The sequence below is a fragment of the Megalobrama amblycephala genome, linkage group LG23, assembly GCF_018812025.1.
Source record: "Megalobrama amblycephala isolate DHTTF-2021 linkage group LG23, ASM1881202v1, whole genome shotgun sequence".
Classification (NCBI taxonomy): Eukaryota; Metazoa; Chordata; class Actinopteri; order Cypriniformes; family Xenocyprididae; genus Megalobrama; species Megalobrama amblycephala.
Genome location: NC_063066.1, coordinates 25,101,631 through 25,129,402, shown reverse-complemented (window position 1 = coordinate 25,129,402; position 27,772 = coordinate 25,101,631). Strand labels below are relative to the sequence as shown.

Genomic DNA, 27,772 nt, shown 5'->3' with positions numbered 1-27,772 from the left:
CTAGTTTTCTTGATTTTTTGCGAGTATCATGCTTTACCATGCCTCAAAGAAAAACACTATTTTGTCAAGTACTGTAGCTAACATAGCACAATCAGATGCAGCTTTATTTTTAGTAACAGTAATACAGAATTTTCTCCATCATACAATATGTTTTAAAATGAATTGCATGCCATTTATCGACACAAGCCATCCAGCATTTAATATGATATTCTAAAATCGATCTATCTTACTGCAGTGTGCAACAGTGTCTCACAGCAGCCGCCGAGCAAACACACAGATCAACTTCATATCATTTTCAACACACTCAAATATCTAATATGATAAACAGAGCTGCGTTACCTCATACTCATGACCGGAAAAGAGGAAGCAGAGCCGGCGACTATGTCATAATAAAAGTTCCGCTGCTTGCGGCGTGTTTTGCGCAATCGCTTCAGCGGCCTTGTTCAGCTCCCACAACACTCGGTCCTGCTCTGTTTCATACTACAGTAACGTTAATAATCGCATCCATGAACATGATTTCTTCCTGAGTCCTATCCCTATTCTTTTGCACCGGCCGTTGCGGTGAAGACCACATGTCCCAAGATTCCGCTCTAAAACTTGCTGTCATCAAGCTACGCCTTTGTTTTGAATAGGCCTCTAGCGGACAGAAATCTTACATATTGCACCTTTAACATTGTGCAATTTCCATTGACAAAATAAATAAAAATCATGTAAGGCTCAAAATCATATAATAGTTGGTATGCAATTCCCATTTAGCAGTAATTCCCTTGAGCAGTAATATTTTACTGCTCAAGAGTTAGAGCACAATTTTTAGGTCAATAATATAAATTTAAATTCCTAAGATAAAATTGTTCCTGTAGTTCACAACATTTCTGGCAAGGGTATAACAAAATAATTTGAGATCTTACTAATAATCAACCACGGACCTTCTGCCATATGATGATTTACAGCCCCTGCAAGTCTGAGGCCTCGGGAAACTGGCCCCAATGATGTGCTGTGATATCATATGAGTGACAGGTGCAAGATGCAAGATGTTGTTGCAATCAGATTAATTGTTTTGCTTAAAGATTATGAGGGCACATTAATTAAAAAAAAAAAAAAAAAAAAAAAAAAAATATATATATATATATATATATATATATATATATATGAAGACTTCAGATGCAAAAGCCTCTAAGTGCCATCAAAACATTTCTTCTAAAAAGAGCATTTTTATCAAGCTTGTAGGTTCAATAATTTCACTTTAAATTTCACTTTAATTTCACTTTTCTGCAATTTATAGGTCCTTTTCATACAAGCTTGATAAAAATTATCATTTTAGAAGAAAATTTCAGATGGCACTTAGAGGCTTTTGCATCTGAAGTCTTCATATATATATATATATATATATATATATATATATATATATATATATATATATATATATATATATATAAAATAATGATGAGCACAGATAAATATAATTTATAATAATGACTGCAATATTACAGAAAAAAAATAAGATTTGTTCATTTTGATTTCATGGTAAAGTCACACTTGCTGTCTATGTAGGCACTAGGTTTTGAGACACAACCACTAAAAAGAGAGAATGTAACCATGACACAAATCCTCTTATTTTGTAAGACTGTTTCGTAATGTCTTTTCCTCTCTGTTAGTCACTGCTTCCAGCATTTAACGCAACATTTCCGTAAACTGATACTGTAGACGTCAGGACAGATAGAGGGAGTGAGAAAGAGGACATTTTGTAAAGAGAGAGATAGAGAGAGAGAGAGAGAGCAAGCAAGAGAGAAAGAGAGAAAGAGAGAGGAGGTGGAGACACATACATACCTATACAAGTGTTCAGTGTAGAAATACAGGCCTTCCCGTTCATACTCAATATAACGTTCATTCTCGTCAGGATTATTATCGGTCGGACATCTGGGATTCCGTTGGTCCATTTGAACGGTTTATTTTGTTCGTTTCCGTTACGGTCTCGTCGGGTTTCTGTTTGGTCTTTAGTGTCTGGCTAGCGAGCACAGCTAACCGCAGCTAGCCGGATAAATCTCCTCTTTTCTCGGCCTCAGGAGCCCAGTATACACACAGAATGGCATTAAAACGAATTCACAAGGTAAAATATTATATTTTATCTTAAGAAATATTATATTTTATTCACCGCTCAAACCCTTTGGTTTTTCGCTTTGTATGTTTGAAAGATGTTAAGAAATGCTATGAGGATAGCAGGCTTGGCTATGAAGCTAGGCTGTTTTTGTTTTATGTTTATTATTATTATTATTATTTTAATGTTGGTTATTGTATTGTTTCCTCACAAAGGAATGCTGACATTGCTCTTCAATTATCTATCTATCTATCTATCTATCTATCTATCTATCTATCTATCTATCTATCTATCTATCTATCTAATCACATGTAATACCCATAAAGACCACATTGTAATACATAGTTTAAAACTAAAGTAACTATATGGTATTCCTCACATTAGTTGGTTAAAAACAGAGGAAATACTGGAATTAGATTTTAGAAGGTAGATGAGATGGATTTTATGTGGATGTGTTTCCTCTGTGAGTCACATCCAGATAAACACAACCTTATGTGATTTCTCATGCTTGAACTCATGGTGTTGGTTCAGGTGAATAATATTTATGAATCATCTCAGCCACAGGAGTACTGGTTGGAACAGGATTTGCCTTACTGGTTTAGAGTAAATCCTATGGGCATATAATGCTGACTTGTTAGTTCTTTGGGTTATTCTTATCTCTTGTAATAGTGGCATTCTTTCATTTTGGTAAACACAGCAAGAACTTTGCGTCATTGCTAGAAGTGCTTCCTGGAAGGCTACTACGAGCACGTAATACTCCAGTTAGACATATCCGGCCCATACCAGCATGAAGTGCACAATAGTTGTTGAACTTGGCGAAAGGGTGATTTTTGCCTGTTTCGCTGACTTTGAGAGCTTCTATGAATTAGACTGACACAGCAGATTGTTTGCGGGCAGACGGCCAAATACTTAGTTCTCACTATGTGAGAATTTTAGGACGGCAAATGCCAAGTGGGCACACAGACGACTGGTTGAAAATACCAGCAAAGTATCTCTCAAGTGATGGCAGGGCTGGTTTATTCCCCACACTCTCATCTGAAGTATGCAGGCGTAAAAATAGCTGCCACTGTTAGTGCTGATGTTCACACTGTCCTATATTGGTTGGCTAAATTGGTGTCGTACATTGACTCTTGCAAAGGCTTCCTCCACCCGTGTCATGATGACAGAGATTTTTTTTTCTGGCATTATTGTCAATTAACAATAAGCTGAAATGTTATTCACGAAGAATGGCCTTGATTTAGCTGAGCCTTGAACCTTGTTGTTCTCGTGTGACTTGTGACACTGACAGTTTAGTTCCTAGTTTAGACTGGTTAAGTTCCTCTTTAGTAGCTTAGAGATTGATTTAACTGAATCTCAGATCCATGTTTATTTTGCTTCTCACAGCAAAGATGTTTCAAGTTCTTACAGCCAAATGTTTTTGCCATTTTTGTTGATCTTGACTAAGCATTCAAAGTCAATATTCTTAAAGCTAGCACGAGACCAGTGATCATAGTTTTTTTATTTATTTATTTATTTTTTTATTTACACATTCATAATTTTCTATTTATTTTTTCTATTATAATTAATAATACCATGTTTGCAGTCTGATTTATTTTTTTATTTTTTTATTATTGTTTCAAAAAGTAGAAATAAATTTGGTTCTTCAAATTGGTTGGAGGAAAATAATGAGGTATCATGGTATGGGATAAAAACTAAATATAAGTCTGTGGTTTTAATTTCTACCCATAATCCCTCAGGCCTTAGTGACTGATGTTCTCATAGGCATTTGTATGTTCGTCAACTGGTTTTGTATTCAGAGATGAGCAACCAGTCAACAATATTATGAACTAAACAGTCTACCTGGGTTTGTTTTGATGTTTCCATCTCAGACACCCTCATCATCAAAGAAACCTCTGACCTCTACTTCCTGTATGGTCACATGCTCACATGCACAGGCAAGTGCTGCCAGAGGGTTGCCTGCACTTCACATAGGCCTACATGAATTCTCAGAAATGTGCTATTTTCTCAGAAGTGGTTTATATAGTCACTGTTCCCATAAAGAGAGACCGAAAGATCTAGAACAGTAGTTATTTCCTTGTTGTCTAAATGCCTAGGTGTGGCCAGAGATCAGAAGACTAGTTTATTATGCCAACATTCTTCATTATTACCTAAACCATTGCAAGTGTACACCTTATCAGAGGTGTGAATCTTCACTTGCTTCACCATTCTATTCAGTTATAAAATGATCCTCGATGTATCTTTTCCTTCAATTCTTTTTATTACTAATAACTACTGTATTAATAATCAATTTTATCTTTGTTACTGAAAATAAGATCTAAGATGCAAATAACATAGATACAATATAAGAAACATTAAATTAACAGTGCTTTACTTTTTTTCATTTTACATCTATTTAACAAAAGCATTCAGGTAAGAAATAATACAGAAATTGAATAATCAAATGTAAAAATCACTGCATAGTCTTTAGTGTATTAATTACAAATAAGACTGATTATCATTAAAGCTACAAAAGTTATTCAGTCAAGAGCAGTGAATGATTCCCCCTTTTCTTTTGGTGTATAAAAATGAAAATTCTGCCATTAATTACTTGGCCTCATGTCGTTCTAAACCCTTAAGACTTTCATTCATCTTCGAAACACAAATGAAGATCTTTTTGATGAAATCTGAGAGATTTTTGTCCCTCCATAGACAGTTATGCAACTGACACTTTGATGCTTAAAAAAGTTCATAAAGAGATCGTAAAACTAATCCATATGAGTGGTTTAGTCCAAATTTTCTGAAGACACACGATCACTTTTATATGATGAACAGATTTAATTTAGGCTTTTATTCACATGTAAACAAACATTGTTCAACGAACATACACAGAAGCTCAACCGAACTTGAATGATGCGTAAGATCAAACCTCTTCTGGAAGCTCAAACTTGATCTTCATGTTGCGTAACCTAACCAATGAGGTTCATTTTTGTGCAGCATGTTTAAGCTTCCAGAAGAGATTTGTTCTCATGTGTCATTCAGGTTTGGTTTGATTTTTGTTTATGTTCGCTGTGAAGCCTAAATTAAATCTGTTCATCAAAAAAAGCGATCGAGTCTCTTTAGAAAATTTGGACTATATCGCTCAATTCATATGGATTAGTTTTACAATCTCTTTATGAACATTTTGAAGTTTCAAAGTTTCAGTTGTCAGCTTTTACTGTAGAGGCTTCCAAAATTGTGATCAAACACTGTATAATTTATAGAATGTATATTTGGTTGTTGTTTGGCAAAGTAACTTCAATTGGTTTGAATTCATGACCCGTAAAAAAATGAAAAGGCTGATTTCTTTATTACAAGGACATAAAGTCTGTTCACCATGATATTGCCAAGACATGTTCCTGGATCAACTTGTTTTGTTGATCCTTGAACAACATTCCTATCTGAAAATTTAGTCCTACCCCTAAACCTAACTCTACCCATAAATTATCCCTAAAATCAGTTAAATGATAGGTGAATAACACTGATGTAGAAGCGCCTAACCCTGGTTGTAAACCTAAAGTCTATATGCTGGGTACAAAGGGATACGTCACAGCACATTTCTCTGAATATGACCCATATTTTTATACTGAATGAATATTTGAGACTATAAAGGTAAGAATCAAACGGTCTTTTCTTTACTAAAATTGTCACGTTTTTTGTCAGCATTTGATATTTTCCTTTCAAATGCTGAATTTTGTGTTTCTGTGGCTGTCTAAAGCATGAGAATATAAGGCATGCTATTGGTTATCTGTTGCTAAGCGTCTAGCTGTAACATTCTAACACTGCATCGTTTCACATTGTACAAGTTTGGCAGCGCAATACGGGGTTAACGCCACAAAAGCGGTGCTAAACCTGCTCCAGAGCAGGGTTTCATAACCCCGGGTAAAAAGTGTGAAAAGCCCTATTCTGAGACTAAAATCAAAAAAGTTTGAAGTGATCTTTAGATCTTTTTTTTTTTTTTTTTTTTGCCGAACTTGCTGACGTTTGTGGTTTTTAGGTGACTGTGAGGAAACCAAAAGAACATTTTGCTCAATCAACCTCTGATGTTCTTTATAAAGTTTCATTAAGAAGACAATTGTACTGTCATTTCCTGCCTGTTTTTTCAAGAGCTGAGAAAGCTGTCAAGTATTCACAATCACTAAAGGGTGAGAGCATGTAAAATTAAAGGATAATCTGTCCACTGTTCCTATCTAATCCCGATGACACATGAGTCTTCACTTTGATTGTTCTCCAGGGTCAACAGTTTAGGCCTCGGGGACAGAAGAGCGCCTAGTTGTGACAGTTCATTAATTGCGTTATCTGTCTGGAAGAGGAATGCATTTGGATTAAAATGAAAGGATAAAGTCTATAGTTTCCTGCAGAAATATCTTAGATTTCAGCTGTTTAAATGGCTAAATGTAAATTATAATAGAACCAGTTAACTGACACAATGACTGATAATGTACTTGGAATCAAAATCAGATTGCTCATCCAACACATTAAAAGAGACTATCAATCAGAGCATGGTACATTATAACTGGTATCATGTCTTACTTGTCCTGATAGTGGCATAAGTCTCTTGTTGTAAAAACTTACATTTTTAACTAAATCATTATACATAACATTATGAAGCAACTGTGCAGCTTCCTTGACACCCACTGTGATGACTGAAAGTTTGCACAGTGTGTGTCTTGTATATTGCTTACATTTATTATAAAGCAGTTTATTGGTTATTCAAGAAGATTTTACATTTTAAACAGCCCTGCTGTGTAAGAGATGAAATTGACATGTTCCATGTAGTCTCTGAAATATGAGGTTATAAAACTGCATATATAAGAATTGTAAAAGAATAATAAAAATATGTTAAAATAGTTTGATTGAGCATAGCATGTCACAGGACATGTTAGCTTCCAAAAGTTATAATATAATTCTATCAATAATTTGTATAATTATATAAAATATGAGCATAACTGCTAAAATCATTTTTTTTATTTATCATAAGTGGCATGGAACATGGGAGCAATGGAAAGTGATTTGCATTTTGCCGTTTTACCTCAGGAATAAAATATGGATATGGATATTCATCCATCCATACAGAAACTATATGGATGGATGAAAGACGATAAAGTTGATGGGATATATATATATATAAAAGATCCTGTCCAATACCTATGCATCCTCTCTGTCTTTAGGAGCTGACTGATCTGGGCCGGGACCCCCCAGCGCAGTGCTCAGCAGGGCCAGTTGGAGATGACTGTGAGTTATTTCGCTCTTTGTTTTCATTACCTGTCTCCGAGTATATAACAGAGCTCACTGTAATGAGACGTCTCTTGCTCTTTATTTGCAGTGTTTCACTGGCAAGCAACAATTATGGGACCTGTAAGTGGAAATATGTCCTTATTTGCATTAATGATGGATTGTGACATTTATTTGCATGCAATGTCTGTATTGTTATAGCACTGCATTCACTAAAGGAATCGCAGGAATCGTGTAACTTTTTTTCTTTGTTTCTTTACAGAATGACAGTCCATATCAAGGGGGTGTGTTTTTCTTGACCATTCATTTTCCTACAGACTACCCTTTCAAACCACCTAAGGCAAGAATCAAGTATTTAAACACAACCTACCGGTTTAATCTGTCTGTAAAGGCTAAATTTGAATAAGATTGTGTCATGTTTTTTTTTTTTTTTTTGTTATTTTTTTGTCTCTTAGCAGTATTTTGCACATAGATTCAATAAGAGAAACCTGTAAAATATCATTTTCTTGGTTTGGAATATATGTGGTCTGATCATCTGTTTCACTCTCTCATTTGCAGGTTGCATTCACCACAAGAATTTATCACCCAAATATTAACAGTAATGGCAGCATCTGTTTGGATATTCTAAGGTCTCAGTGGTCTCCTGCGTTAACTATCTCTAAAGGTGAACTATAAAAAAATAACTGAGAACAAAATCATTGACCTTAATAGAATGCCTTTTTCTTAAGAGTCAGTTTATTGAATAGCCAAAATATGCAGTGAATTTGTTTGTTTGCCATGTGCCAACCTCTCTTCTTTCTGTTGCAGTTCTATTGTCCATCTGCTCACTGTTATGTGATCCAAACCCAGATGATCCATTAGTGCCAGAGATAGCACGTATCTATAAAACAGACAATGAAAAGTAAGTGTATTTGTTTGTCTTAAGTAAAATGTATAAAATTAAATCTTTAAAAAAATCCCTTTAATAAAATACATTTTTACAGTTTTAATCCAGCCAGATTTTTTTTTGCTGGTGTAAGTAATAGAGAAACCTTTTAGATAGGGGTGTGACGAGGTCTCGTGCCACACTGTCAATGTGGCGAGACAAGAAACATTAAATTTAAAGTGTTAGTTCACCCAAAAATGAAAATTCTGTCATTAATTACTCACCCTCATGGCGTTACTTGCCTGTAAGACTTTCAGAACACAAATTAGGATATTTTTGATGAAATCCAAGAGGTATATGACTCCTCCATAGTCAACAATTTAACCACCACTTTCAAGGTCCAGAAAGGTACTAAAGACTGTTAAAATAGGTCATGTGACTGCAGTGGTTCAACCTTAATTTTATGAAGCAATGAGAATACTTTTTGTGTGCAAAAACAAAACAAAAATAACGACTTTATTCAACAAAACCTTCTCTTTTGTGTCATTCTCTTATGCTATTTCCAGGTTCTATGTCAGAACGCCGAAGATGTTGAATAAAGTTGTTTTTTGTTTTGTTTTTGCACACAAAAAGTATTCTTGTCGCTTCATAAAATTAAGGTTGAGCCACTGCAGTCACATTAACTATTTTAACAATGTCTTTAGTACCTTTCTGGACCTTGAAAGTGGTGGTTAAATTGCTGTCTATGGAAGAGTCAGATAGCTCTCAAATTTCATCAAAAAGATCTTAATTTGTGTTCCGAAGATCTTATGGGTGTGGAACAACATAAGGGTGAGTAATTAACGACAGAATTTTCATATTTTGGGTGAACTAACCCTTTAAGTTGTTTTCATCAACCCCTATCAAGCTCAAATTTTGGGAACTCCTAAAACCCTGCAGTATTTATAAAAGATGATTTGTTAAAACATTTCAAAACGCACCATTCTGTTACTTTCAGTGGAATGAAAGACTGTATTTCCAGTAATATATTTCATCATTTAGGATTAAAAAAAAAAAAAATAGTGTTAAAATATTGTATCGCCTCGTTCTTGTGAGTGAACCCTATATTGTGTATCGTCTAATGATGAGCTAAGTGTATCATCACACCCCTACTTTTAGATAGCATGAATAGTTTGATGTCTCCTCTCAGGTATAATAAACTAGCCAGGGAATGGACAGAGAAATATGCCATGTTATAGGGGTTAAGGTGAGCAAGGCATTGTGGTAGAGTGTTTTTGTGTGAGCATGAAAAGGTTTACTAATCTCTGGACATCACCATGCTGCAGTACTGTTGGTCACTAGTAGGTGTTCATACTACTGGATAGGCTAATTTTATTGATGGTGTTCATAACTGGATGTAGCTTTTGAAAATCGTATTACATGTGAGACATGCACTACTGTTCAAAAATTTTGGTTCAGTAAGATACTTTCTGAAAACTTTTTATTCAGCAAGAACTCACTAAATTAATCAAAAGTGACAGAAAATGTGCAGCAAATCAGCATATTAGAATGACTTCTAAAGGATCAGGTGAAACTGAACAGTAATGATGCTGAAAATTCAGCTTTGCCATCACAGGAATAAACTACATTTTAAAATCTTAAAAGAAAACCGTTATCTTAAATTATAGTAGTATTTCAAAATATTTAGTTTTTACTGTATTTTTCATCAAATAAAAACAGCCTTGATGATGAGCAGAAGAGAATCCTTCAAAAACATTGAAAAATCTTTTGAACGGTAGTGTATGGCTGGTTAAAATGTCATTTTATTTTGAAAATACATTTTTCTTGCTACTGAAATTAACATTTTGCATATAAATTGGAGTGATTTGTAATTATATACTGTGTGTATTACATTGGATTTGTAATATATATATATATATATATATATATATGCATTATTATTTTGATTGAAACTTCATCCATTTCTATGACTTACAGTAAGGTGTTTTTGTGTGTGTAAATAAATTATAAATTATTTCTATGAGAAATGAAGCGGTTCTCATACAAGCCAGCCAGTTATGGCCCATTTGTTTTTTTTAAATTTCAAAATTTTTATCTTTTAAAGACCATGCATACAAAAATCAGACCTAAATATGTCTGGTTTTATCATAGGTTTGATGACAAAAGGTTTGGTTGAGGTAAACAATTCAGGCTATAACTAGCATCAAAGTAAACAATAGAAGTAATGTTTAGAGTTGCAGTGTAGACATGGAGAAGATGCCGCCGTGTTTGACCTTGAGCTGTTTCTGCACTCTGTGTGTTTATGTTGGCCTGAGCCGAGTTGGCAGACGGTCCGCTTACCCAGCATGTGTGACCGTGCCTCTGCGCCAATGCCACACTTCATTTCTCTTCCTTTCTCTTGCACAGGTACAACAGAATAGCTCGGGAATGGACTCAAAAGTACGCCATGTGATACCTGAGGAACATCAGACCAATCTGCAGTATAGCTGGAAAAAAAATTTGACAACTTTTTTTTTTTTTTTTTTTTCTCTTCCCCTCAATGAATTGACAGTTCCCCATGTATTCAGACTATTTCAGTTCTGCTTGGTTATTTTGACCCCCTTCAACCTTCATTCACATGCTGTAAAAAAGACCACAATATTGCAAAGATCACCAACTTTTATGTTCAGAAAAATGCTCGTGTCAAAGAAGCATGTTTTAACTACGAGCTCAGACCTTTTTTATTGAAATAAGAAAAAGAAAACATAACTAAGGTGAAACCATCGAACGCTTCTGACTCACGACACTGGCTAGAGGTGCTATTTAAGAAAAAGAAACAACGATTCTGCAGGTGCCAGCGTACCTCTCAAAGTCGATCTTTTGCTCGGTTGGCCTTCATGTTTTTATATGCTTTTACAATAGCAATGAGAAGAACTATGGTCTGTGAAATATATTCTTGCTTATATCTGACTGTTTCTTACCAAATCAGTCACGTCATTGTATCAGCAGTTACGGAAAATATATATTTTGCATGTTAATGGAACAATTAAAGTAATTGGTCTGTGGTCTGCCAAAAATGAATATCTGCAGACGATGTTAAGCGAATACATGTCCACTTTTAGAGTCTGAGAACTTATTTTGTTACTCCTTTTCTCTCCTCTTTTTGATGTTTTTAGAATGGGAAGCTATTAGTTTGTCTATCCTCCTAAACACTGTTCTCTCATTGCACTGAATATATGTGATTGGAAGCTCTCAATGGATGACCGATCAACTAATAGCTCGACTAGCTGTTCATTTTGTTTGCTCAATAAAGTTGCTAAACTATCATTTGGTGTTTCCTTCTGCAGTACCACTGAGCGAAGTCTTTTTTTGAGAACCTTGCATATTGTCACAATTGCACTTTATTCAATTTACTGTATATCTGGGACATTAATCTGGTACAATAACATTACGTGAATGGACTGAATTTGATACTGAAGTTGTTCGACCATGTCCCTAACATACATGACCTATCGTCCAAGTGATATCTCTCAACAACTGCTGGACTATAATTAGTTTGCTGAAGAAGGGACCCCAGTTGTGAGGTGAATAGCAGCTAACCAACACCATCGACTTTGTCATTGATGTATATGTTATATATATATTTTATATTTATTATATATATTTTATATTATATATTTTTTATATTATATATAATACTATACACACACATGAATTTAACTGTTCTTCACTGATTTAAAAAAAAAAAAAATTATATATATATATATTTTTTTTTTTTTTTTTGCTTAACTTTGTTTAAAAGGGCCTCCTATCCTGACAAGCTTAAATATTTAAAATCGGCCTGACCGGGCTGTACATGTAAACCATTTTAGACTCTTTGTTTTCATGTTCAAATACAGTATATGAAGTTCTAGCACCTTGTGTCCACAAGTGGGCGCAAAAGGACGTTTTTAAAGACATGAGTTAGGCTACGTCACAGGGAATTTCCAGTAAGGAAGTTAAGCTGTCTATTCAAACGTCGAGTTGATCTTGGCATGATTTACTGTGATCATACGCGACAGGCGATTAAAATCGATTGATCGATGTGCCTTTTAACCTCAGTGGGCCTTCTGCATATCCATGTCTAGCAGACGCAACAATCATCCTGAATAAGGAAACTACCTTGAACTGACTGTCTATGTGCTTACATTAGTTGACTTCAGCGCAACATGGAGAAATAAGCTGTAACAAATAAGAAAACTTGACTCGGAATCCCAGATCCCAGCTGTTTGATGTTGATCCTGAACCTCGAATATCTGTCAGGAAAGGTAAGCACCCTCGTAGATCCAGCCATGCTTGTTGTCTTGGAGTTGCCCATGTTGCCATCTAAAGGTTGTTGTGATACTTTGTATCAAGTGCTGCTGAACTTCCTACTTCTGCCTCAGAGGCCAAATGCACATTTCAGCTCTCAAGGACTATTGATTAACTGGTTTGGGTGAGTACGAACAACTCATGATGCACATTAATGTGTTTTTGATGGAAGCTGGCCAGGATCCGGCAGTAGAAAGTTTGAGATAAGTGATTGTTATGTGTTGTGATGGCCGTGTGTCAAAATCTATCAATGCAATGTATTTGGGTATCAAGCCGCGCTCGGTCCGAACATCCGGAGTCGATCAGAATAGAAGTCGAATTCGAAAAACCATTCTGATGTTCCAAACGCGCGAGGTCTAGTTTTTAATTAGCGGGAATCTATTAGAGTCTGTTGTCACTCAGTGTTTGAGACGACGACGAGATGTGTAGTAGTGGTTGGGATTTTGATTCATTTCAATAACGCTAATAATGTTTTGAAACCTCTTAAATGATTAGCTCAGATTCGTTCTGTTACCGACTCTGCAGGTCACAACGCCAGTAGGGGGCGAGATCATTGAGATTTGCTTTGCCATGAGTGATTCACTTGATCTTTCACTCAACCGATATAAATGACAACAAAACAGATTTGTATTTTCATCCATCACAACTGCTGTGCAACTTTTTTTATTATAAAAAAGACAAAAATAATTGCGTCCCTGAATTATCTTAATTGTAAATGGTTAGCCATCAGTCATTTAACACGTTTAAAGTTGCCATGAAATGGAAGTTGCGGTAGTCCTTTCTTCCCTATTGTGACATATATCGGCCAGGGTTGCCAGGTTTTCACAACAAACCCCGCCCAATTGCTACTCAAAACTAGCCCATTCTCATTTTCAATAGAGGGGGTAAAATCTGTGTTTTTGGTGCGGTTCCCCTCGTAAAATTTGCATTCATGGGGCTAAATATCATGTTACTTTGGGTTGCTTCAATCCGCGGACGTGAAAAATAACCCGCGGCAACAGTGTGTTTCCCAATTCCGAGGGAAAACCGCAGACTTGGCAACACTGGAATCGGCTTCTCAAAAAAGAAAAAAAAAAAAAGTAATAGGGTGGGACTTGATTTTGTCCATTGTGAATTGATGTGCACAGATTATTCCATAAAAAATAAGAATTGTCCATTTTGGTTTCATAGTGACTTTAACACATTTGCCACCTTCTTGTTCAGACAGTCAGCACATTTTCATTCACAAACAAGGTGACTTGTTCATTTAGTATGTTCACAAATGACACATCTAGCTTAGTGCCACTTTGAGTCTTGTTCAGATTCAAAATGGACAGTTTCAGAAAAAGGCAATTTTTTTCTGTTTCTTCAACACGGAAGTAAGGTGTTTTCTGTGAATGTTTGAGACTTCCAAATTATTATACGTTAAAGGAAAATAACAGGAAGAATATCAAAGTGCAGTAAAATGTAAAACTGCGCTACAAACCAGTGTGTTTATAATTAAGAAAATACATTAAAGGTGCCATTGAACGTTTTTTTTTACAAGATGTAATATAAGTCTAAGGTGTCCCCTGAATGTGTCTGTGAAGTTGCAGCTCAGAATACCCCATAGATTTTTTTTTTTATAAATTTTTTTAACTGCCTATTTTGAGGCATAATTAGAAATGCGCCAATTCAGGCTGTGGCCCCTTTAATTGCTCACGCTCTCCGCCCCCCGCCCCCTCCCACGCTCTCGACTCTATCATTGCATAAACAAAGTTCACACAGCTAATATAACCCTCAAAATGGATCTTTACAAAGTGTTCGTCATGAAGCATGTCTAATCGCGTAAGTATAGTATTTATTTGGATGTTTACATTTGATTCTGAATGAGTTTGATAGTGCTCTGTGGCTAACGGCTAATGCTACACTGTTGGAGAGAATTATAAAGAATGAAGTTGTGTTTATGAATTATACAGGCTGCAAGTGTTTAAAAATGAAAATAGCGACAGCTCTTGTCTCCGTGAATACAGTAGGAAACAATGGTAACTTTAACCACATTTAACAGTACATTAGCAACATGCTAACGAAACATTTAGAAAGACAATTCACAAATATTGCTAAAAATATCATGTTATCATGGATCATGTCAGTTATTATTGCTCCATCTGCCATTTTTCGCTGTTGTCCTTGCTTGCTTACCTAGTCTGATGATTCAGCTGTGCACATCCAGACGTTAATACTGGCTGCCCTTGTCTAATGCCTTGAACATGAGCATATGCAAATATTGGGGGCATACACCCCGACTGTTATGTAACAGATTGAGATTCGCCTGTTCTTCGGAGGTCTTTTAAACAAATGAGATTTATATAAGAAGGAGGAAACAATGGAGTTTGAGACTCACTGTATGTCATTTCCGTGTACTGAACTCTTGTTATTCAACTATGCCGAGGTAAATTCAATTTTTAATTCGATGGCACCTTTAAAATAATATGGTAAGAAATACCCGTTTGCAATATCAAGCAGCATAACGAGCTGTTTTGTACAGCTAAAAAATAACTGTAAGCGAATGACACCGGAAGCCAGACACATTACAATTACAAATGGCCGCACCCACTCCTACCTGAAAAATAAGGTGGATAGTCAGTCTTTGAAGGCAGGAATGCAACTTTAAAAAGGGGTTACTTCAGATAATGAAAATGTGAGTCAGTGTATGAAAGTGAAGGTGAATGATTCGCTGAAGTTTCATTTAAAAAAAAAAAAAAAACCTATAGATGGGGTAATGAATTAAGCACCACTGTGATAGTGTAACCAATGCAAAATTAGCGTCAGATTTTCTATATTATATTTTCAGTGTTTTACTACTTTTTAACATTAGACTATTTTCTAAATATGAATCATGAATTAATCTGTTTTACTTTTCTCCTTAGGAATCATGGCTGGAGAGGACCCATACCATGCAGGGGTGAGGAAATGTTTTCTACAATGTTTGGAGTCTCCATTCAAAACTTATTTTAATTAGCAATCTGACATTTTTCTGAATATTTTGTCTGTTGTAAGACCAGGAAGTAAATAGGCTCAGTTTTGATTTCATGTTGACTTTAAGCGACTGTTGCTACCTGCTAATTTATTTATGAAAATGTTTATTGTCATAAAGACCACATAGATAGCAGACAATGGACAGGGAGCATGAAGCTCATGCCTTATAATTACCTTCACAAGATAAACATAGACCTCAGAGCTCTTTTTGTTGTGTTTGTAACAGATGTATGCCTTTGAAAGCATATAAGCCTGATAGTAAATGATTAAATTTGAAACAGGACATATTAATTTCTGTAAATACCACAGCATCACACAGGAAGTGTCTCTTAGAAAGCTGAGGAGGTTTTCCTTCTTCCTGCCTGCTGTGGTTGCTATTTCACCCTTAACACAGCAGCAAATTAAGATAGAGACAAGTTTTATTCATTTTTGATTCCACATTTGACTTGTCTGTCTACACTGACTTCATGCATTGTACACCTGTGCTAATAATCTGACACATAACTCTGTCCTTATGCAACACTAAAAAAACCCTCATCAAGTCATGAAGCGCTTTGTTGCTCAAGTTAAATTTGAAGCATTTACAAATGTCATAATTTCTTGCATATTTTATGATGTTTATTTTCTGAATAAGGCTTTATTTTGAAAAAGACTTGTATATTCTCTACACTACAGTATATATAGTAACCAGCATATGTGATTTATTATGCTGAGTGTATTTTTAGTAATTCTAAAATCATGGCTTTTAATATGATTGATATGTTTACATGGCACAAACCTAATCTGGATATGACCAAATTCTAAATATATGAAAAATAATAGGAATATTCTTGTGCATATAAACCCAGTCAATGTGTCTCATTGTTTTTGTTTTTATACTCTGAAGTTCATGGAACAAATTGAGTTCCCTAACGACACAATGTGGATGACCATGGACCCGACACCATTTCAGGGCATTCACAACAATAATGTTATGAGAACAGGTAAGAGTTTCCTTCGACTTGTCGTTCAATCAAGGTCTTGAAGGGTTAGTTCACCCAAAAATAAAAATAATGTTATTTATTGTTCACCCTCATGTCGTTCTACACCCGTAAGACCTTCGTTCATCTTCGGAACACAAATTAAGATATTTCTGATGAAATCCGATGGCTCAGTGAGGCCTCTATTGCCAGCAATGGTACTTCCTCTTTCAAGATCCATGAAGGTACTAAAACATATTTAAAACAGTTCATGTGAGTACAGTGGTTCTAACTTAATATTATAAAGCAACAAGAATATTTTGTGTGCGCCAAAAAAACAAAAGAATGACTTTTTAACAATATCTAGTGACGGCCGATTTCAAAACACTGCTTCATGAAGCTTCATAGCTTTACGAATCGAATCAGTGGTTCGGAGCGCCAAAGTCACGTGATTTCAGCAATTTGGCGGTTTGATACTTGATCCGAATCTCTGATTCGATTTGTAAAGCTCCGAAGCTTCATGAAGCAGTGTTTTGAAATCGGTCATCACTAGATATTGTTAAAAAGTAGTTTTTCGCAAAAAGTATTCTCGTGGTTTTATAATAGGTAGAACCATCAATATCTTTTTAGTGCCTTTATGGATCTTGAGAGAGGAAGTACCATTGTTGGCAATGCAGGCCTCACTGAGCCATCGGATTTCATCAAAAATATCTTGATTTATGTTCCGAAGATGAACGAAGGTCTTACGGGTGTGGAACGACATGAGGGTGAGTAATAAATTACGTTATTTTTATTTTTGGGTGAACTAACCCTTTAAATTCACCATGAAACTGATGTTTCCCCCTGTTGTGACACATATCTGAGTGAAATGGCTTCTTGAACCAGAAAAAAATGTAGGGGAGGACTTGATTTTGTCTATGGGGAATTGATTGGATGGTTGTGGTTTGCTATTGCTGTGATGTCATGTGAGTGACAGGTTGCCCCGCCCTCTCACCAGTAAGAATGTCATCAGAGAAGAGATGAGATGACGCTGCAAGAGAGAGGGGAAGTTATTTTGATTAAGGATTATGAGGGTGTATGAGTTTAGAAAAATAGTGATATGCACAGATAAATCATTTATAATAAATATAGCAAAATTCCATAAAACAATAAGAATTGTCAAATTTGATTTCATGATGACTTTAATAATGACATTTGCTGAACTTTGCAGAATTTATGCAGTAACACTAGCCCTCATTTCCCTTTTTTTTCTTCTTGCTCCATTCCTTCCTTAAGAAAACAGTATCCTGCACCCTCAGAGGTCTAAATCCAATAAACTGCACAGTGTAGCGTTGTGATGTTTTAGAGAAGTGCAGACACACTTAAGATCCCAGGAACATCTCCTAGGTTCAGTGATGTCACACGCAGTCATTTGTGTAATATGTGGGTTGGCGCCATAGGAGCAGATCTATTTTTTTCCCGCACTTTTCACTTCCTCATTGGATTGCCGAGACACGACTGAAAACCATGAACAGCTCTTCACCGTCATGTGGTTACATGAGAAACCTGCTCTGAGATGAGTGCTGTTTTGGGGCTGCCACTTTTTGACACGCTCTCTCAATCTACCTGCGCATGCTTGTACCACTCAGAAGAAATCTATACAGTTTTAGTTAAAAATGTACTTTCAGTTTTAAATGAAAGACTATCGAAAAGGTGTGTCAATACAATAAAAGTCCATTGTTTTGGACCCCATTTACTTATTTACCCTATTTACTTATTGAAGCAAAAACATTTCAGACTTTCTTCACGAAGCACAACAAGTGTAACAGTGAGAACACTCATTTTAACAACATACACACCAGGTCATATCCTTAGTCCTCCAATGTTTATAATGGTTGTGAATGGCTGCCTTGATTTTGAAGACAAGAAAAATGCATCCATCCATAAAAAAATGAATCCATACAACTCCAGGGGGTTAATAAAGGCCTTTTGAAGTGAATCAATGCATTTGTGTAAGACAAACATTCTTATTTAAAACTTTATAAAGTAAAAAAAAGAGCTTCCGGCGCAACAGCCATACGCATTGGACGTACGTCCAAAAAGCATTAAAGGTGCTGTAGAATTAAAAATTTAATTTACCTTGGCATAGTTTAATAACAAGAGTTCTGTACATGGAAATGACATACAGTTAGTGTTGTCAAAAGTACCGACTTCGGTACCTATCGGTACTGAAAATTTAAAAACGTGACGCTTTGAGCGCTATTGAGCGGATTCATAAACATCTCTGATTGGCCATTGTGTTGACGCGCTCATCGGATATGCCTGTAATTGGCTACAATGATCAATGCGTGGGAGCATTTGAAAGCACACAGAAGTGTTTGAATTTGAAAGCGTTTTGAAAGTGGGAGCGCGAGCGATTGAAAGCAGGTGTCTAACAGTGGACCGATCCGCGATAGATGCCTGCTTTCAAACGCTCCCGTGTGTATCTGTGTAAGCGCTTAGTGAAGAGATTAATTGATGACTATTTACAACGTTTTTACAGCGTTGATCATTGAAGCCTATCACAGACATATCCGATGAGCCGTGAAAACAACGGCCAATCAGAGATGTTTACGAATCCACTCAACAGCGCTCAAAGCGCCACGTTTTAAAAATTTTAGTACCGACTAGGTACCGAAGTCGGTACTTTTGACAACACTACATACAGTGAGTCTCAAACTCCATTGTTTCCTCCTCCTTATATAAATCTTATTTGTTTAAAAGACCTGAAGAACAGGCGAATCTCAACATAACACCGACTGTTACGTAACAGTCGGGATCATTAATATGTATGCCCCCAATACTGTCGTTATTTTCATTATTAAACACTTGCAGTCTGAACCTTGGAGGACTAAGGATATTTTTAAATATATCTCCGGTTTTGTTTGTCTGAAAGAAGATCACATACACCTAGGTTGGCTTGAGGGTGAGTAAATCATGGGATAATTTTCATTTTTGGGTGAAGTATCACTTTAAAGTGTTTATTACAAATAAATTACTAAATATGAATGAATGTAAATGAACAAAAAGTTGTGTTGCATTTACAATCCTTTGAAAACAGTGTTCCAGTACCCCTATTTCTCACACCCCTGAATGATATGAGAATATTCATTTTTGGATGACCTATTCTAAAATGGACAATTCTTGTTTTTTTATGTAAAATTGCTGTATATGTTATAAATGAGTTATCCATGCACATAATTCTTTAATCAAAATACCCCCCCCCCCTGCAGCGACATCACTTATTTTCTCTGATGACGTTTACTGGTGTGAGAGCGGTACAACCTGCCACTCACATGACATCAGAGCAATAGCAAACCACAACCATCCAAACAATTCCCCATAGACAAAATCAAGTCCCACCCTACAATTTTTCTTGTTCAAGAAGCCATTTCACCCAGATAAACGTCACAACAGGAAAGAAAAGACTATTGCAGCTTCTATTACATGCCGACTTTAAGTTTCAACTGGTGGGGTTATCATGGGGGGCATCACATTAACAGCAAGAAAGTGACCACCATCATTATTAATTTTCACTGAGAGTCAGTAATTTAGAGGTGACATGAACAACAGAGAGTGAAGCCAGTTTGACAAAGTTTGAGAGCAGAGTTCAACTTCAACTATTCAAGCATGCAGTGGCACGATGTGGCAAATAACAGTGGAAATGCATAGTGATAAAGCTAGCTTGTGGTCACGTAGGTACACCAATTTAAAGGGCACCTATTTTGTCCCTTTTTACAAGATGTAAAATAAGTCTCTGATGTCCCAAGAGTGTGTATGTGAAGTTTAAGCTCAAAATACCCCACAGATCATTTTTTATATCATGTTAAAATGGCCAATTTTGGGGAGTGAGCAAAAACATGCCGTTTTTGTGTGTGTACCTTTAATTGCAAATGAGCTGCTGCTCCCGGCCCACTTTCAAGAAGAGGGCGGAGCTTAAGAGCTAATGCAACAAACAAACAAGACAATCTCAAGCACTGCAAAATTAAAACTGCTCAAGCGCAGAGAAAATGGCGGACAGCGTACAACTCGCTGAGGGTGGAAACTATGTTAATACAGAACTGTCATTCAGCGACCGTGGCCGGGGCCTGAGCAGTGTGACGTCACTCAGAGAATCAAAATGGCATGTCTAATGAGACTGCTTTGATTCAATGGGGATTTTAAAAAAGGAGTGGGAAGATTTTTATCATTGTAGGGTGGTTGTGTTCACACACTTCCAACACACATTTATGTCCAAACACCATGTAAAGGTGGATTTTGCATAATAGTTTCCCTTTAACTTGACGTCAACTGAGTTGCTTCAAGCTTACTACTGTTTTGAGATGGTGTGTTCAATGCTCAGTGTGACAATTGAATAATGTATTTCTATTTAGAGTTCAGTGCACCTGTGGTTTTGACATCTGCTTTAGCTTTGATGACTAATGTCAGAGGGGTAACGTAGGAAATATGATGTACATTATGTCATATCTAACCAAATAAATTACTTGCCCCTGTTATGTCAACATTTATAAACATTTATAGATCTAGGCCATTCCATAATGGAGGATACATTAAATTTGGGCTCTAAGAGGTTAAATTCTGCAGATCTGGCAGCTGATTGATTTTAGCTGCGCTTCACCAAGGATGTGGTCTTAGTCCTTGTAGTGCACAGGAAGAGGAAGAGGCTTGCGCTTCTGTGGAAACACGTGGTACGATGAGAGCTCTGGCCTTGAAATATCTGCAGAACACCAGCCTCTCAGCAAATGTTTTGAAATGCTTGATGGCCAGAAAGTCTACATGATAAGAATAAATTCTGATCCTTCTTTTTCCCACACCTGGTTGAATTAAATTGTTTTTGGGGCCTTTCAGCTAGCCATGCTTGCTTTTATTGCCGTTTGCACTGTAGTGTTACATTGACATTATCAGTGTTGGGGAAAGTTCATTTTTTTGTGGTTCATTATGATTTCACTTTAACTTTAGTTAGTGTGTAATGTTGCTGTTAGAACACAAACAACATCTGCAAAGTTATGATGATCAAAGTTCAATGCAAAGCAAGATATTTTCTTTTAAAGAATTCTCTGTTTAAGGACTACAACAAATGGCTGGTAGGGACTACAACGAGCTTCTTCCTGTGTTGGTGACATCACTAACCCTCAAATTTACATAAACCCTGCCTATTTTGGGGCATAATTAAATATGTGCCGATTCAGCGTGCGTCCCCTTTAAATCTGGTGCTCCACGACCCCAAGCTCACAACTCTATAATACATTGCATAAACAAAGTTCACACAGCTAATATAACCCTCAAAATGGATCTTTACAAAGTGTTCATCATGCAGCATACCCGATTATGTAAGTATTGTATTTATTTGGATGTTTACATTTGATTCTGAATGAGTTTGATAGTGATGAGTTTGATCTGTGGCTAAAGCTAACGTTACAGATTTATAAAGAATGAAGTTGCGTTTATGAATTATACAGACTGCAAGTGTTTAATAATGAAAATAACAATGTGACTCTGACCTCTGTGAATACAGTAAGAAACAATGGTAACTTTAACCACATTTAACAGTACATTAGCAACATGCTAACGAAACATTTAGAAAGACAATTTACAAATATCACTGAAAATATCATTATATCATGGATCATATCAGTTATTATTGCTTCATCTGCCGTTTTTCGCTGTTGTCCTTGCTTGCTTACCTGCATAAAGTCTGAAGATTCAGCTGTGCACAGATCCAGACGTTAATACTGGCTGCCCTTGTCTAATGCCTTGAACATGGGCTGGCATATGCAAATATTGGGGGCGTACATATTAATGATCCCGACTGTTGCGTCACAGTCGGTGTTATGTTGAGATTCGCCTGTTCTTCGGAAGTCTTTTAAACAAATGAGACTTACATAAGAAGGAGGAAACAATGGTGTTTGAGACTCACTGTATGTCATTTCCATGTACTGAACTCTTGTTATTTAACTATGCCAAGGTAAATTCAATTTTAAATTCTATGGCACCTTTAAAACAGTTCCCACATCAGCGATTTGTAGATTATCATGACAGAATATGCTAATCAGTGACTTTAAGATATCCCACATCAGCTACATAAATTAAGCAACTAACCGTTCAGAAACGTCTTGTTGCATTCTACGTTTTCACTTCTTCTTGAGTCTCTCCATCATTGTCCGACTTTGGTTTGAACATAAAAGGCTGAACAGTTTCTGACATTTTCAATGATTCTTTGTGAGGTAATTGGAGCTGCTAAGAGCTCTTGAATCTCCGCCCTCTGCTTAGCAGCAGCAGCTCTTTTGCATTTAATGGGACACACAAAAACTGAGCGTTTTTGCTCACCCTCAAAAGGTGACACATTTAACATGCTATAAAAAATTATCTTTGAGCTAAAACTTCACATACACACTCTGGGGACATCAGAGACTTGTTTTACATCTTGTAAAAAAATGGCATTATACCACCCAACGGTTCTGTGTATCACTACACAACACCCTTAGCAACCACTCTTAGCAACATAAATTGTTTGTTCTCAGGTGATATTGTTCATTGAAGCTTACTGTATTATGTAGAAGAGTATTGTCAGAAAGAGATTGATTGAGCGAATTTATTACCTACATTCAGATTCAGCATTTTCCTTAAGGTCAGTCCTATGTTCAAAATCTGTTTAAATGCCTGCTGCAATATCTTGTCCTTTTAACAGTCTTGTCTGACAGTGCTAGTCAAAGAATTTGTAAGTTGTGTCTTGTTCCACGTTCACAACAATTCAGTCTTTTCGGTGTAAAAGTCTTCGTTATTGAGTGACACGCTCATAAAGACAGTCTTTGCCGCCATCTAATTGTGTAATAATGTAACTTCTATTGGTTTTTATGGTCAGGGACTATTTTTCCGGCGGAAGAAAGGCTTTTAGTGAAAGTTTACGTCATAAAAGGTGCATTGATACATATTTTTGGCTTTAATATTTGTATTGTGTGGTAACCGTTTTATAAAAGCAATAAGGTACTCGAGGCTAGTGCTGTATCAAGAATAAGTCACGGCTGAAGGGTGTTGTTAGGCACGACACGATACAGCACAGCCTCTCGTACCTTTTTGCTTACATATAACACTGCATAGTCTTACTGTGCATAGATTAATCCTTATTAAAGCTAATTAAGTTATTCAGTCAAGATAATAGAGTGATTTTCCTTTGTCATTTGTTGTTTATCATGACAGACAGCAGCTGTCACTTTAAGGGCTAATGCACAGATCCAAAATACTGATACACATGTGTTTTCTTTCTCAACTGTGTAGGTTTACTTAAGACATAACCCACCGTTGTTTACGTGAATGTTTAGGCACAGCCTATTTGCACCGCCCTATTCTTTACTGTCACTTTTGATCAATTTAATGTGCCCTTGGTGAATAAAAGTATTATTTTCTTTCAAAAACAATTTTACTAACCCCAAACTTCTGAATGGTAGTTTATGCAACTGTCTAAATAAATCACAGAATCTGCAATAATAACTCATGCAAACATGACAACTTGGTTCATCCTTAAAAGGATAGTTCACCCAAAAATTGAAATTCTGTCAACCCTTAAGTTGTTCCAAACCTGTATAAATTTCTTTCTTCTGCTGAACACAAAAGAAGATATTTCAAGAATATGGGCAGCCAAACAGTTGATTCAGTTGATGACATCCATAGTATTTTTTTTTTCTTCCCATGCTATGGAAGTTAATAGGGGCTTTCGCACTTGAGAAACCTTTTCATAGTTCCTAGAACTATTGGCTGAAGTACCCAGATTTTGCACTGTCCGCACTGCAGGAACGACAAACAGTTTTTTAGTTCTAGGAACTCCTTTTTGGAGGAACTAAATTAGCTCATATTTCAGGGTAGGGTCTAAACCAGCACTATAGGAACTATCAGTAACAAAACTGTACATTGATTGGTCAAATGCATCTCAAGCACCGGCACCCGGCATTTTTAAAATGCTGTGTAAACATATTTAATTCACGAACATGAAAAACGGTGATAACGGCATAAACCTGTTGTCTGCAGGGTTGTGTTCTTTTCTCCACCTCAATGGTATGTAATACTGAAAGTTGTCATAGGAGATTTCGTCTCTTAGCCCCGCTTTTTGCTCTTTCAGTCAGGCAAATTATGCGTTTACATCCATCTCCATTATCACAAAACCTACAACACACAACAAACACAGCGCCGATCATGGTTTCCTCCATCCACCGTTTTTTAGCGTTTTTAAATGCCGTGCATAAAGGCGCCGCTGTTGGCCGCTTCAGAGTTCCTACTGCCGGTGCGAATGCAACCAGGAATATGGCCCGGGGGAGAAATTAGTTCTCAGGGAACTATCCTAGTGGCTAGTTCTTAGAAATAAGTTTCTATCAACTGGGCCCATCAACTGTTTGGTTGCCCATATTCTTCTGTGTTCAGCAGAAGAAAGAAATTCATACAGGTTTGGAATTGTCATTTTGGTTGATCTATCCCTTTAACTGAAAATACCTTTATGTCGTTCCAAACCCATATGAGTTATTTTCTGTCATGAAACACAAAAAGAGATATGTTCACACTGCCCTTTTGCCATGTGATTGCTTTGTGTAAGGAACAGACTGATATTTAAGTTATTGTTTGCTGCAGCTCACAAATTTTAAATTTCATTTGAAATATGGAATCTTTCAGATGTGCTGAATCAGTTTTGGCATCAACGATGCTTGACGGCATTGGTTGTCATTGTTTGTCTGTTTCAAAACCAATCATGATCTAGCAAGTATAAAAATATTTGAGAGTGACTGCAGAGTGGAAGATTAAGAGAAAAAATTAGGGAATTTTCATTGTACAGTTCATTAAAGTATTTTGCATCTCTCCTTTTGCAGTTGACGGACCTTGTCTGCGAATCATCGAACAACCAAAACAGGTAAGGCACATAATATTTTGGCAAATGCTCTTGTTAAATGGTTTCAACTAGTCAAATAATGTCACCACTGAAATGTTGTCTTGCTTCTTCAATTGTTTTTCCTAACATGTTTTAAGCTAAATACTGTATAATAGCACAAAGGTTCAGAAGAGACTGGTAACTCTGGCAAAAGGCAGTAACAATAACAAACAAATTATAGCACAACATTAAGTCTGACATTGTCATCTCCAGAGGGGCTTCAGGTTCCGCTATGGTTGTGAAGGCCCCTCCCACGGCGGACTCCCAGGGGCCTCCAGTGAGAAGAACAGGAAGTCTTACCCACAAGTGAAGGTAGGTTCAACCAGATAGAGCTCTGCTGATGCCTGGTGATAAACAAACCATTCTCTTACAGTTCACTGCTTGTTGGGCAATAGGGTTTTGACTGACAGGATAAACCTATTTTCTGCTATTGTATTTCTTCAGTGCTAACCAAACCGAGTAGGCTGTTTAATTTTGGCAAAGTTTATCGTCTTGAAGAAAGTAGGGGAAAAAAAGGTTAAAAATCTCCCTTTGACTTACATTACCGTTCAATAGTTAATACTTTTAATCAGCAAGGATGCATTAAATGGATCAAAAGTGACAGTAAGATTTATAATGTTACAAAAAATTTCTGTTTCATATAAATACTGTTCTTTTGAACTTTGTTCAAAGAATTCTGGAAAAATAGGTATATTTTTTCTACTTTAAATATTTAGCAGCACAACAGTTTTCAATGTAGTAATAATAATAATGAGAAATGTTTCTTGTTCACCAAATCAGCATATTAAAATCATTTCTGAAGGATCATATGACACTGAAGACTGGAGTAATGATGCAAAAAATTAAGCTTTGTCATCATATTTACATTTTTAAAATAAATTAATTTAACACAATATTTAAAAAAAAAAAAAAAAAAGACCCCAAATTTCTGAACAACATTGTGCATTGTGTAAATGACAGCAATAATATCATTGTGACATTTGCATCCTGAATTCTGAATTATTTCTTATATTAATATGCATACTGAATTGTGAACATTTTAAAGGAATAGATAAAAAGTCTTCAATTGCTTATCCTGATGTTGATCCAATCTTATTTTACTTGCTTTCTTAAGTTTAACACAAAAGATGTTTGCAGAATGTTCATGCTCCCTTTTTTTTTTACAATGAATTTCAACCGAAGGCTGTTAAGCTCCAAATTCACTTACATTTTGGCCTGTTTCTCAAACAAAGCTTGTATGGCTTCAGAAAATTGTAAATCTTTGAGGTTGGCACTGACAGCCAGTGGTCACCAATCATGTTCATCGTATGAAAGAGTGGCATGAACATCCTATCTAATATCTTTTTGTGGTTTACAGAAGAAAGTTTTCGCCATGACACTAAATAGTAATAGTAATGGAGTAAATAATGACATTTTTGTCTTAATACTTTATCATTATCATTATTATCATTATTACTATTATCATTATTATTATTCAAGCTTGTAAACACTGGTATTTCCTTCAGGAAATGAAAATCTAGTTTGCATAGTTTTGAGATCTAGAGAGAGAGATAGAGCTTTCTGACATGGCCGCTCTTTCATCAGGTGATAAATCCAAATGATGCAATATTTGCTGCTGCACTCGGCTAAAAATAGTAGCTGCTTTCTCTTACAACTGCCAGTTTGTGCCAGGACAGTTATTTTGGGATCACAGTGGCTGAAGGTTTAGAAAGTGAGTGAAACAAAACAAGGAAAGAGAGGAGAGAAATGAAAGAAGGACTCTGTTCTGTTACAGTATCATGTTCTCCTTCGTGACGGCAGTCCGTTTGGGAATTTCCTCAGTGTGTCACTGGGGTAATTAGTGGGAAGAATTGGTCTGTGTAATGTGGCATCAGAGAAGGGAAACGAAGTGAGCGGTAGCTCGCCCCCTCTCGCTCCGATACACTCTGACATGCAACACACACAAGCACACATTAAAGAGGTGTGTGTATGTGTGTACTTTGCACATACACCTACAAGTAAATGTGGGCTGTACTGGGACTCCAAGTCCTTGATCAGATTAATTTTATTTGGTATGCATTGATGATGTTGTTCAAATGTTTTATTTTTAGGAGTGTCTGGTCGTCAAAAAACATTAAACATAAAGACCCCAAATTTGGTAGAATCTGCTATTTAGATATACACACACACATACATCCGACAATAGGTGCCACTATAATACGCTTATTACATTTTTCGTTAATAGCTCTAGAACTGCATAAGTGAATATACTTTTTTGCTAAGGAGCCACATAGACTATAAACTGAACTTTTATTTCCCCTTTAATCCAAACAATATTTATGACTTTTGAAAGCAGAGGAAAAGGTAAC

At 36.2% G+C, this 27,772-nt stretch overlaps 2 protein-coding genes across 7 annotated transcripts in view; both read left to right on the top strand.

The window, feature by feature from the left end:
• The first annotated feature begins 1,701 nt into the window (after positions 1-1,701).
• ube2d2l (ubiquitin-conjugating enzyme E2D 2 (UBC4/5 homolog, yeast), like) lies at positions 1,702-11,516 on the top strand. 4 transcript variants are annotated; one of them, XM_048176854.1, is made up of 9 exons: positions 1,702-2,107; positions 3,964-4,029; positions 7,282-7,345; positions 7,437-7,468; positions 7,608-7,685; positions 7,904-8,009; positions 8,153-8,246; positions 9,400-9,456; positions 10,617-11,516. In XM_048176854.1, the coding sequence occupies exons 1-8, from the start codon at positions 2,084-2,086 to the stop codon at positions 9,446-9,448; spliced, it is 513 nt and encodes a 170-aa protein (XP_048032811.1). In that variant the 5' UTR covers positions 1,702-2,083; the 3' UTR covers positions 9,449-9,456; positions 10,617-11,516. The 4 variants fall into 4 exon arrangements, with proteins under 4 accessions (XP_048032811.1, XP_048032812.1, XP_048032813.1 ...); XM_048176855.1 differs by lacking the exon at positions 9,400-9,456 and having other exon boundaries at positions 1,729-2,107; XM_048176856.1 differs by lacking the exon at positions 3,964-4,029 and having other exon boundaries at positions 1,732-2,107.
• A 638-nt stretch (positions 11,517-12,154) lies between these two features.
• The window catches only part of nfkb1 (nuclear factor of kappa light polypeptide gene enhancer in B-cells 1), a 46,218-nt gene continuing 30,600 nt past the window's right edge, over positions 12,155-27,772 (top strand). For 2 of the 3 annotated variants that reach the window (XM_048176853.1, XM_048176851.1), the window contains exons 1-5: positions 12,155-12,496; positions 15,428-15,462; positions 16,423-16,519; positions 25,366-25,406; positions 25,638-25,736. In XM_048176853.1, coding sequence (XP_048032810.1) covers positions 15,433-15,462; positions 16,423-16,519; positions 25,366-25,406; positions 25,638-25,736 — 267 coding nt within the window. In that variant the 5' untranslated portion in view covers positions 12,155-12,496; positions 15,428-15,432. Of the gene's footprint in view, positions 12,497-12,584; positions 12,664-15,427; positions 15,463-16,422; positions 16,520-25,365; positions 25,407-25,637; positions 25,737-27,772 lie in introns of all 3 variants that reach the window. The other variant, XM_048176852.1, reaches the window with a different exon arrangement.

Excerpts from the sequence above, each read along its gene's own strand:
- ube2d2l (XM_048176854.1), top strand. The coding sequence starts at position 2,084 with ATGGCATTAAAACGAATTCACAAG. Across the intron at positions 4,030-7,281 it reads TCACATGCTCACATGCACAG|GAGCTGACTGATCTGGGCCG; the intron begins GCAAGTGCTGCC and ends CTCTGTCTTTAG. Across the intron at positions 7,686-7,903 it reads ACCCTTTCAAACCACCTAAG|GTTGCATTCACCACAAGAAT; the intron begins GCAAGAATCAAG and ends TCTCATTTGCAG.